A 12,603-nucleotide genomic window follows, 5' to 3' on the forward strand; every position below is an offset into this window, starting at 1 on the left:
GTCCTGTGAGGATGCTGAATAACGAGAAAACAAAATCAGAAAATATTTGAATATTAGAAGATAAAGGGTCAAGGCAGAGAAAGAGGACTTTCTGTCAAGATGGATATTTAACCTTCTCTTCTAATCACTTGAGAAAGTTGGGTACAATATTTTTTATAGATGAAAGCTAAGCTTGAAATCTATAAAGAGAAATCTCCAAGAACTTTTTCAAGAAGGAACCCATAATTTTGATAGCGAATGAGAAGTTTTATCATCCACATATCTCACTGGAAAGCTGGGTTTTCAACACCTGATCAGGAGCAGAAATCAAGGCCACGGATCTCATGCATTATAAGAACTTAGGACTAGTCTTCCTCTATATTTTAGACTCACAAAAGCACTACCTGTGAAATCTACCTGTAGAACAATAAGATAAGAAAAAATAATTAAGATAAGAAAAAGGGTTAAGAGTTGGTCAGTGTATTCCAGGTAGCAACCTGTTTGCACCAGACCATGGTTGGAAATTGAGTATCCAGTAATGGTAGAACCCTCAGGGTCAGTTGAGTTTATGTATAAAGCCCACATATGAACCCCTCATGTAGGGAAGAAACTGAATGCAGAAACTGTTATAAAAACTGACCAACGAAATCTATAATAGGCTTATTGCATAGCTGAGAGTGTATAAGGAACTCAAAAAAAATGATAACCAGTGAGCTCACATAAAATATGTTTGAGAAAACCCACTGTCATGACAGACGGTAGTCACAACAAATGGAACAGCTTTTCGAACAGGGTTTTCAACAACGATGATTAAACATTTATATACCTTACAAAATGTTCACCCAAATAAGTCTTGTACCCATCTGGTATCATACATAGTTACTACAATATTATCTATATCTATATCTATCTATCTATCTATCTATCTATCTATCTATCTATCTATCTATCTATTTTTTAGGCGAGGCAAACCTTGGTTGACCTCATAGATTGCAAGGACCTTATCAGTTTACAATTCCTTATTTTTTTACATCTACAGCACCTGGTCTTCCTAGGTGTTCTCCCATCCAAGTACTAACTAGGCCTGACCCTGCTTAGCTTCTGAGATCAGACAGGATCCGACTTGTTCGGGGTAGCATGGCCATAGACATTACTACAATATTTTTAACTATATTCCCTATGCTGTACTTTATATATCCATGACTATTTTTATAATTGGCAATTTGTACTTCTTAATCCTTTTCACCTTTTTTACCCATTTCCCCAATCCCCTTCTTATTTGGCAATCATCAATCTGTTCTTTGTATCTATGGTTTTGTTTGATCATTTATTTTATTTTTAGATTCCACATATAAGCCCAATGATATTAGGAATAAAAACAGGGCATATACATAGATAAACAATTTTTAAAATCATAAAATAATTTTATGCTGTTAAATACAAAAAAAGCATTAATTAAAATTTATTTAATATTTATTTGTGATAAAGTTTTGTTAGCAAACTAGGACTAGAAAGGAATTTCCTTAACCCAATAAAAGAGAATTGTCAAATGAAAGCAAGTATCATATTTAATGGTGAAGCCAGAGACATTTATAGTAAAGGCAGATACCAAGAAGAATGCCTATGATTATTGCTGGTATGAACATTGTGCTGGATATTTTGGGCAGAACAATACGAAAAGAAAAATAATTAAGATAAGAAAAAGGGTTAAGAATTGGAAAAAAGACTCATAATTTTTAATTTTTGCAGATATAATTTCTGTATACAGAATCCAAGAGAATCTAAAAATTATTAGAACTCAGCAAGATGGCTAGACACAAAAGCTACTCTCAACAATGCAATATACAACTTATATACCAGCAATAATTATTTGTAAAATCTAACAGAAAAGAAATAACATTAACGACAGAAACAAAAGAAATATGTGAATAAGAATTAATCTAACAAAGGATACTTAAGATCTTTTAGAGAAAACTTAGAACATTATTGAGGGGTGTATAAGAAATATGAATAAGCCATATTAATGCATGGGATTTTGTAACTAACTAGCTAGTGAACATATGAAAAGATACACAATTTCAGGAGTGAGCAGAAACATGCAAATTAAAAATTTTTACACTTATTAAAGTGGCGATAATGTGAAAGAATGATGAAATCTAGAATTGTTATTTATGCAAAGAAATGGGAAAATTTTTATGAATTTTGGTGTGCCTCCTGTGTAACTACCATGGAGCTTTATTAAATAAACTAGTAAATTAAAACATTCCTAAATTGCATAAATGTTCATACACAATGTGATTCATGAATCCCACATCAGGGTATGTACCCTGGATAAATTTTCCACTTACTTAAGGACATTTTGCAGCATTGTGATAACAGCAATTGGAAACACTGATAATGCATCAGTAGGGAAAAGAATAGAATAAATAATATATATTCATAAGTTGGAATATTATTTAACGATTAGAATGTATAACCTGGATTTCTATATATCTCAATATTAGAACGTTCTGAGGAAAAAAGCAAGTTGTAATGATACTTTCAGAATGATGCAATTTTAGTAAAATTTTTAAAATACATACAAAACAATACTATATATTTTTTGGTGATAGAGATTATATAATTATGTTAAAATACACTTAAAAGATTTATAATACATTCGTAAACCTTTCAGAAGAAAAAAGAATGAGGACAAAAGGAATTTCTATATTATCTATCTTTTGAGAAATATGACAAAAAATTAGTTGTCAAATCTAGGGTGTGAATTTACAATGTTAATTATTTTTGTACTTTATTTTTAAAACTTATTTCAGGAAAAGAAAAACAAATACAGAAACTACAGGACTTGCAAAACAGATGACAGTAGAATAGAAAAACCATGAAGAACTTACCTAGGGAGTTGACTGATGGTGCTACACACACAGAGAGAGAAACATTAGGTGAATTATCAGAATCTGGAAGCCCAGGCTCTGGGAGATCCACTGACCTGGTGGTGAGTACTGAAGGTCCCCCGTTCCTCCGATCCCCCGCTACCCCCATTCCCCGCCCCCAAGTATCTCTCATCTTTTCAATCTCTATAAAGAGTTTAGTAGACAGATGCTATTCCTGTGAAACGTTATAACTTACATTTTTCTCTATCCTCATCTTTCCCTTTTTTCTTCTTGTCCTTTCTCTCATCTCTTCTTCTAACTCTATCACTTTCTTTGGTTTCCCATTCATTATTTTCTCTATTTATTTCCTTTCCTCCCAATTTGGAAACTTGTTTGTTACTGACTGACCATCTTAAACCAGCACTAGGAGACTTTATCTATTACTTAGTATTCATAGAAACTGATAGGATTTTATTTTCTCAAAGCATTTACAATTCAGGGAAGCGTTAGTTGAGAAACTATATAATGCTTACTATAATCTCCTGTGGATCCCTCTAAAAACAGAAACAGAATAAAAACCAGTTTAGCTTTTTAATTTCTGTAGTTTTGATGTTATTACAGAGGATTACCCAATCACCACCCTCAAACGCCCAAGTAACAAGAAACTGGAGGCAAAATCTCCTCAGGATTTAATTTCTGAGTCAAATAACATGATAAGTCAGGCAAAGTTTAACTGAGATAAACATGTAGTGAGAGGAAATAATAAACTGAAAATACTGTAGCAGAAGAATATATTAGTTATAAAATAAGTTGAAGCCAAGTAAGAGAAGAAATGGCAAAATATTTACGTAGCTGATTGAGAATTCAAATTCAATGAAGATATGGCAAACTATAATAAATACATATACATATATTTATTGTGATTAGATATACATCCTGTGATCTAAACCTTGTTTCTTAGTGATGTCATAGAAACAAACTTTCTAAAAGACAAAGAAAATTATGCAAAAACTAGTCATATATTAACTATTGTTTTCATGAAAGTGTAAAAATAAATAAAAATAAATAATACACTCTGGAAATGACTTAAAATATATTGCATGATGATAGCATTTGATATTGTATGAAAGTACAAGTAGCTAAAATCTATGTAAAAATGTGAAGACAATGTGTATTTTTTTTCTAAGCTTATTTCTGAAAATGAGTGTTTTCCTTCCATACTTGGTTGTCATTGTGATAGAAATTAAGTCCAAAATACACAAAATCTTCTGTGTTTTACACAAATGTTACTTGTTTCTCATGGTTCTGTGGGCATTTAAAAAAAGTAAATACTTATAAAAAGTAAATATGAAGAGATGATGAACACTTTCATGTGCTCTAAAAATTAATAATATTAAAAATAAAACCAATATACATAAAAGTTAATTACCACAGCAACTTTAATATGTGATATATTTAAATTCAACTAAGATTTAAGTACTAAATTTCACATACCTAAACTTATATAATGATCTTACCAAATATTTTCCTGTCAGAAGGCTTCTATAGTCTTAAATTGACAAACAAATTTATATGTCTATGTCCAGAAATGATAGAGAGAAAAGTGGTAGAGCTTGGGAACTTAGAAACTAGAAAGATTTAGATTTATAAGGCCACCTTAAAGGTGACTGGAAAGTCGGAGAAAATAAATTGTCATTTGACATTATGAATTTTAAATTATGGCTTATTCAAACAACAATAAAATGTTTACTGATGTAAGTTTTCTCTAAGAATGCAAGGGTAGCCTGAAATAGAAAGCAGCTAAGGTTGTAGACTGCAAATTACAGATCCATAGCCAGGATGTTAATAATTAAGACATTACTAACTTAATTTTATAAAAACATTATTAAATTGTGTAAGAATAAACTCTCTAAATACATTAAATTGGAAGTCAGACAATTCTAATTTCATGTCCAGGTTGAGTCGCTTGCAAGTCCTATGGCCTTGGGCAAGTCACTAACATTTTTTGAGCATTATAAATTAGGAATAACAATCTATAGAAAATTAATTAATATATTTAAGAACTGCTTATAAGGTTTACCCTGACTGATGAGGAACATAAACTATAAGAATATGAAAGTAGAAGCATGAAAACCAGTTAGTAGGCAGTCGTAGTAGTTAGGCAAGAGATGTTATTGCTTCAGCTGAGCTTGTCCTTATGGGGAAAAGTGGTCTGATTTGGAATATAATTTAAAAGTATTAGGAATGGGATTTACTGGTGAATTGGATGAGAAGAGTGAGAGAAAGTAGTTAAAGATGACTATAAGGTAGATGACCTGAGCAATTGAGTGAATACAGGAGTCAGTATATAGTAAGAACCAGAACTTGGGATTTGGACATGTTGAGAGTAAGATACCTCTCATACACCTTTAGGACAATTGTATTATGGTTCTATAGGTTGTTCACTGTACAAGGGATATGGAATTGAAATCCCTAACAGTGTCCCTGACATGGGGCTGCATCTATCTGGTGGAAGGAGCCCTCTCTAATTTGCACCGAAGAAAACTATGGGCTAGGAGAGGCCTTGGATGGGTGGGGTGGGGCCTTTTGGGTTCTTCATCCTTGTATGATTGACAAGGCCATTTGTAGATATTAAATAAAGTAAAATTAAAAATGCCTATTTGAGTGCTGACTGCATGTTAATTATCTCCCTTTTCAAGTGTGCATAGTTTTATTTTCCTTATCTGTGTATCCTCTTAAATGCCTTACATTCAAGTAGTTTCTTGCACTGATTAAATGAGGTACTCTGATGAGGAGGTTCATTTTCCAAGAAACATGAGATGTAAATGACAACAGTAGAAAATAGCAGCACTTCTTTGTGCCTATAGAATTTCAATGCACGTGTCATACTCTAATGTGATATTTTCAGGGATTTATTCCTGCATTTCTTAACATTTGTATTAAGAAAGGCACATGGAATGGTTAGCATTTTTGAGCTCTAGGACATGGAATTTCTCTTGAGTACTCAGATTACTTTCATTAACTGATTAGGAGGTGAATAGAAGAAGAATTAGATAACACTGGGGGCAAAGGGGCTTCATAGTGTGAATGTGAATATTTCAGAACACTTTTCAGAATCTCTATATGCTACTTGGTTTCTTATCTTTTTATTTGGGTAAGTTTCATAGCCCTTCATGTTATAACAGAAAAAACATTGATTTTCCTTTAATTTTACCGTGATCTCTAAATAAACTTACCTCGATCATCATATGAAGTGTCTAGAGGATTGAGAAAAGAATATAAAATTCTTAATTTCCCATAAACGGATTTCTTTATTAATTTCTTAGCAATTCAGTATCGAATTTATTTACCACTTTCTGTTGAATATGAATGTCGGAATCCTAAAAGACAAAATGTAAACAATGAGATCTACCTTGACAACTATGTCTGCATTATTTTCTTATTAGGTGAAAATCTGATTACCTCCTCCTGTTTCAGATGTCTGAGAGGAAAAATCTTTGGGGACTAGGACAGATTAAGTTTACTTATAACCCATCAAAAATTTTTTTATCCTTAGTCTATAGCCAACTACTAAGATTTTTTTTTTTTTTTGAAGATGCTTCTATTTTCTTTGGATTATATATCAGAAAAGAAAAAGTGAATGCCATGGTCCTTTGCTCTTTACTCTCACTGCTCATGACAGGTGAAGCAGAAATAAGAGGACTAATGGACCAAAAGTCCAAGTGTGGGGCATGGACAGCAAGCACAGTAACCAAGCTACCTCCTCTTCTCTTTCCTCTTGGGGATACAAATCTATATGCTTATAGTGTGTGTGTGTGTGTGTGTGTGTGTGTGTGTGTGTTCCTACAAAAAAGTAGAGTGTGCCTTGGAATCTCCTTAGAACCATCAGATTTTTGGATGTCTTATTTTAAATAAGCTTTATCATTATTCCTTACTAATGCCAGACCACATGTACTGATTCGAGGGGCAAAGTATAACTCTATTATCAATAAGAAATACTAAAATTCAGCATAAATGACCCTTTGGGTCTTAAACCAAGTTTGGTAGTATGGTATAAAAATATGAATACTGGACCCAGGATCACAAACCTGGGTTCCCTATACAACTCCTCCCTTTTCTATGAATTTGGATATTTACGTGTTATATTGTACTTAACAGCTTACAAAGTGTCTTTTCATATATACTGTTTAATTTTCATGATGATCCATGAATTATGTAATTTATTCCTATTTTACACATCCAGGAAATTGTTTCAGAAGGGTTCTTTAATTGTTCCAAGATCATGGAGTAAACAAGAGCTGGAAAAATTCTTTAAATGGTCTTAGAAAGGGGATGTATTTGCCATTCTGAGAAAAATGCACAAATCTTTTATGTGTATATATCTGCAGAGAGACATAGCTTGCCAGTTGTTTATTATAAAAGCAGAAGATGTGCTGACCTAACAAATCATGCTTAAAGAGAGATGAGTTCATTTTGTTCTCTAAAGAACACATTCCTTCCATTAATTCTCTAGTACTTCCTAATATATTTACCTTTACCATCCTCATAGTCCAGGAGACCAGCACCTGGAGAAAAAAAAAGAGAAAGCTTCATGACTTTGCTTCTTGAAAATTAGTAGGCTTTAAGACTCTGAGAGCTAATATAGGCATGAACTCTTGGTAGTAAACAATGATGGAAATTAAGCATAGTCCCTAGTCTTTAGTTCTTTTGTAAGAACTAGAGACTGTGCTTAAGTAGCAGAAGCAGATGATGATAAATGACCATGCCAGTCTCCTAGTCAAATTAGCTAGGTTAAATAATAATCAGAAGAAGGTTCAAAGTTGCTTTTCCTTCTTGGTACTCTAGTACCTAGCTCCTGTTTTTCTTTTCTTACTCATTCTGGGCTTTCTGTAACTTAGTGGCTATCTCACTAGACATTGCTATGGAAAAACTGCTTTACTTCTTTGCCTCTTGAGCCTGGTGTTCTCCTTGTCAATCATACTCATCTTAGTTGTGTTCACTCTTATTCCTAGCTACATTAGATTCTTCTACCCAGCCGCATTGCTCAGGCTCTTTTTACTGGTTTTTGACATTCTACTTCAATGCTATTTCCATGGCTTGGTGTCTCTGTTGCTGCTCTTGGACCACAGACATCTGAAGAGAACCTCAGATTCATGCAGACCTACCTACTACTAATTCATTCTGCCCAACTCCAGTTGGCACTCATAGAAATCTCTGGTGAATTTCTCCCAGTAACTTAGCAGTTCAGTTCATAGAATGACACATTATGCAAGGAGCTGCAAATCAATGGTAAACAAGTTGGTCACCAACTTGTGGAAATTTCATAAATGTTTACTACCATTCTTCTTTCTCTCATGGGCGTAAGTACTTACTTTGTTCTGAATTGTATCTTGAGACATCAATTTCTGTGGAAGAATTAAGCAAAAAATATTTTTATTGGCTACTTGTGAGAGGTGTTCTTCCTCCTGTCCCCACTCTCCTCACTCTGAACTGCTTTGTTTCCAAGGCACCCCTCTCGATATGATACATCACTGGTTCCTACCTCTTTCTGTGACTCAAGCCATCCATGTTCTATTTATCCTTCCACATTACTTATTCTCAAAGGGACCACAGGGACTAAGGATGAAGAATAGGGAGGGGATGCAGCTGACTAGAAGGAAGTGGAAAAGATAATGAGAATAATCCTGTAAAGACATGCCTCATGGCATGGAAATAGTTCAGTGCCTTTACTAGCCTCATCTCTGTTTCATTGACAAGTACTACTACTCTATATTCGACTCATCATCTTCCTAGTATTAAGTCTCTAAAATTCTTAAAGTCTTTCCATAGAATACTAACTAGTGGTGTCTGCCAGCACAATGTCTTATCTTTTCTATTCCCCCACACTCCACAGGTAATTTCCCTTGGAAATCAGATAATTTTCTTTCAGAGTATTCTTGTTATTAATATTGTTAAGCTCAATCTGACTTTTTTTTTTGGTTGAAATTATTGGAAATGCTAGCTTCGGGAGTTTAAAAGTGCAGATGGAAGTACTAATAGGTCAGAGATTCTTTGATTAATCTATTAAAAGGGATTCCCAGAATATTTGCATTCTCTAGCTATCTGATGAGTAGAAATGAACTCAGACTGAATCTTAGCCTTCCTTCCCTCTTTGTGATTTTCAGAAGAAATCTCCATTTTGATTCATTGTTACTCACCATTTTGTTTGCGTCGTGTCCATCTTGTTAACAAAATAGCCAGAATGGCAAGTCCCAGTAGAGTCAGGATGACAGCCAAAGTTATTTCTAAAACAAAAACTCACCTGTAGACCTGCTTATTTAGGCCCGTTCATTATCAGAGACAACTTATGGTCACCTCGTACTGTTGTTACCAGATAGACACCCCCTGCTATCCATCTGTTATCGTAACTCATTTTTTCCACTGTCTTCTTCATCTTATTGTCCCCACATTTCTTCCCCTGATGATTTTTTAGCTTTTATGTTGGTCCTTTTGCTCAGTTACTAAGAACCTCAGATGCTGTGTAACTTTGGTTTAGAGGTTAGATAGTGAGATAACAGGCTAAATCTGACAGATTCCTCCATAATTGAACTCCTTATTCTGCAGACAGTAGAAAGTTAGGGAATAAGTGGTATGCAAAGCAATTCTTTGGGGTGTAAGAAAAATTGTTGTTCAAGTTTTATATAATTTTATGTTATGGCTTAAGATTTCTAGATTTTCTGTTTTAAAGCATATAGTAGTACAGTAGTATATTCATAAAATTTATAAATATACATATATAAGGAATGCATGTTAAAAGTTTTTTACATAGGTGAGTGATCAAAAATTTTGGAGGCCCCTGACTGAAAGATCCTGACTGAAAGTGGTTGTATTAATAAAAGACAAAGCAGAGGACAGAAATTATTTTTATCATTGAGAAAGACTTTTTAGTCATCACACACCAAGCACCTCATAATAAGATATTTGTGAAGGTTGTTACTGTGGTTAATAGAAGAAAACATGTGGGACTGACTAACCTGTATTTGTTTCTGTGTCACAGGAGAGAAAACATTAATCAGATACTTTGCTGTGGTTATGAAGAACAGAGACTACGGAGGCTTTGGGAGAAGAGAGCAAGAGTACAAACATGAGCACCAGATAGAATGAGAGCAGGAAGGAAGTGAAGAAGGAAGGGAGGAATGAGTGAATGAATGAATAAATAAATGAACTAACCATAAATATACCTGTGATGGTAAAAAATGCTGAAGAAAACTGAACTCTGAAAGGCTAAGAATTTAATTACACCAAAAATTAAGGCTACTGCAGAAAAGCAAAAGGTGAATTCACCTCAAGATGTAAGGGCACACCTCCAGTTGGGGCAGAGTAAGCAAATGTCTACTGAGTTTTTAAAGTGTTAGGCCATGTGAAAAAATACTCCAGGCAAATCAACCTTCAAAAATATTCTCCTAATGGACTATAAAATAAACAGTAAATAGTCAGTTTTGCCTTTATCATACAAGACAGAATTTTGTAACATGTGAAATAATCCTTGGTGGAGGAAGCGATAACCAGATAGTATACTCAGATCAAACCTCTGGAAAGTAATACTCCTTTTAAGTGGTGTCTGAGCTGTTCTAGCTACAGGGAAGTTAGAAGATAATCTCCATTTATGAGGAAATAAGAAGAAGAATTGGCACAGATTTTAAGTGATATTACAAGAAGTGAGATAAAAGGCTAAAGAATTTTCCTATTGCTCTGAAGGATGGTTATTTTCTTTGAATAGTTCAAAGTCCATAAACTGAAGGAGAATCAGCACTCACTCTCGAGATGAATTGACTGCGAAGTATGTTCCCCAAGGTCCAAGAGGAATCAAGAAAGTGTAAGAAGGAATATTGAATTTGAAAGAAAGCAGGCAAGGAAAATAAAACAGTTGTGTTCAGGGCCAAAGAGAAGACTCCTGACCCATAGGGTCAAGGAGGCCTCAGGAATTGGTCCATACCCAAGACTGCCATTTTCCAGGTATTATCTTCAGTAGGTTCTGTGTCATCTGGATTTCTTTGTCAGAGGGCGATGAAGATTAAAAAAACAAAAACAAAAACAAAAAAACAACCACCCCAAGTTCACTGTTTCCAAGCAGTATTAACTTGGATGTGAAGGCCCTTGTAGACAAGGATGCAGAGGGTCGCAGAGGAAGTGTGCGACTTAGGTTGATCAGACCTAAGCCGACTATAGGAGTGTGGCCTATGAAGGTTCTGGAATCTGTGTCATAACAAAGAACTAGAACTTCAGGGAGGCAAGAGGAAAGGAAGACGAGGAGGAAGAGGCTGGGAAGATTTCAGAATACTTTGGAAGATCTTAAACATAGGATACTGGAATGGAATTTATTCTATCTGGGTTCTGGAATAATTTCTAATTTTTCAGAGATTTTGAGGCTAGAGATTGTTTTCTATTCATCTTTGTAATGTTTGAGTCAGAGAACCTCCTATAGAATAGACACTTAATAAATGTTTGCTGATTAAAGATGAGAAAATTTCTGTATTTATTTAAAAAGAAACAAATGAAGGATGAGCCAAGTTGTTGAAGTTAGATAGTAAGGGAAAGTCAAGAGGTTTGTGGTGATAAAAAGAATGAGCTTGTGAATGGGATTTCATAAGCCATTGTGGAGAATGAAGGGAGTAATAAAACTTCTTTTTATTGAGTGTCTATGAATATAAGGCACAGCAGTAGATGCTTTACAAGTACAAACGCATTTAATCCTCAATAACCTTTACAATGTAACCCTTTAAGACTGAGACTTTCTAAAGTCACCCCGCCAACAAATGGCAGAGTTTCTGACTCTGAAAACCCATACCGTATTCATAAAGTCACACCTCATTTCAGTCTTAGAGACCTACTGTCCATATTGGTATTTTATAGACTACGCAATCAGCCTCTGGTCGATGAGAATCTAGTTTTAGGATGCTCTACCTACCAGGTATGGGACAGCTCTGAATTAATTTGATTTTAAAATCACTTCAATGGTTGAAATCCTTATTTGACCTATTTTTATGGTCTAAGTTAATTAGGGACTAGTATTATTGAAATTAGGGACTAGTATTATTGACTAGTATTATTGAAATTCAATAATGTCACAATTTATTTCAGTTAAAACTCATCTATTGACACAGATTTATTCTATTATATTTCAAAGTGATTAGAACCATCAGCAGTCCAATGGTCAATTTAATAATTGATTTTATAATATTGACTGTGTTAATAGTACACCATAATAGAATTACTAGAATTTGCTTGCATAACACTTTACAAAATAGATTAGTACCTCAGCCTGGTTTCTGAATAGCAGCTCTCCAAGTGTAGAATAAATGTAAACTGACGGTAAAATTCGAATGGAGGAAACATTATAATTCTATGATAGTACCCTCATAACTACTACTATCATCATAACCTGAACCCAATCTCAAATTAATACAAAACTAAATACCCCTTGTGATAGTTTTATGTGTCAACTTGACTAGTCTATGATGAACAATTGTTTGGTCAAACGCCGGTATAGATGTTGCTGTGAAAATTTTTTGGATATGATAAACATTTATAATCACAAGACTTTAAGTAAAGCAGGCTATTCTCCATAGTATGAGTGGGGCTTATTCAATCAACTGAAATCCTTAAGACACAAAGACTGATATTTCCCAAAGGAGAAAGAATTATGCCTCAAGATTGCATCATAGAAACTGCCTGAGTTTCCGGCCAGCTTGGCCTGCCCTGTGGATTTCAAACT

The 12,603-nt window shown here is 34.1% G+C and overlaps 1 protein-coding gene and 1 pseudogene across 1 annotated transcript in view; both read right to left on the reverse strand.

Annotated features, from left to right (window-relative positions):
- TSBP1 (testis expressed basic protein 1) overlaps window positions 1–11,726 on the reverse strand; it is a 78,417-nt gene extending 66,691 nt beyond the window's left edge. The window contains exons 1-8 of the mRNA XM_036235078.1: window positions 11,720–11,726; window positions 9,047–9,145; window positions 8,222–8,254; window positions 7,382–7,414; window positions 6,312–6,344; window positions 6,200–6,229; window positions 6,086–6,106; window positions 2,871–3,053 (exon numbers count right to left, since the gene is read on the reverse strand). Of these exons, the coding sequence (XP_036090971.1) occupies window positions 2,871–3,053; window positions 6,086–6,106; window positions 6,200–6,229; window positions 6,312–6,344; window positions 7,382–7,414; window positions 8,222–8,254; window positions 9,047–9,145; window positions 11,720–11,726 (439 nt within the window). The remainder of the gene's footprint in view (window positions 1–2,870; window positions 3,054–6,085; window positions 6,107–6,199; window positions 6,230–6,311; window positions 6,345–7,381; window positions 7,415–8,221; window positions 8,255–9,046; window positions 9,146–11,719) is intronic.
- Window positions 1,010–1,128, reverse strand: LOC118605199 (annotated as a pseudogene).
- Window positions 11,727–12,603: the final 877 nt, after the last annotated feature.

Source organism: Rousettus aegyptiacus, unplaced genomic scaffold (genome assembly GCF_014176215.1).
Source record: "Rousettus aegyptiacus isolate mRouAeg1 unplaced genomic scaffold, mRouAeg1.p scaffold_m13_p_1, whole genome shotgun sequence".
Lineage (NCBI taxonomy): Eukaryota > Metazoa > Chordata > Mammalia > Chiroptera > Pteropodidae > Rousettus > Rousettus aegyptiacus.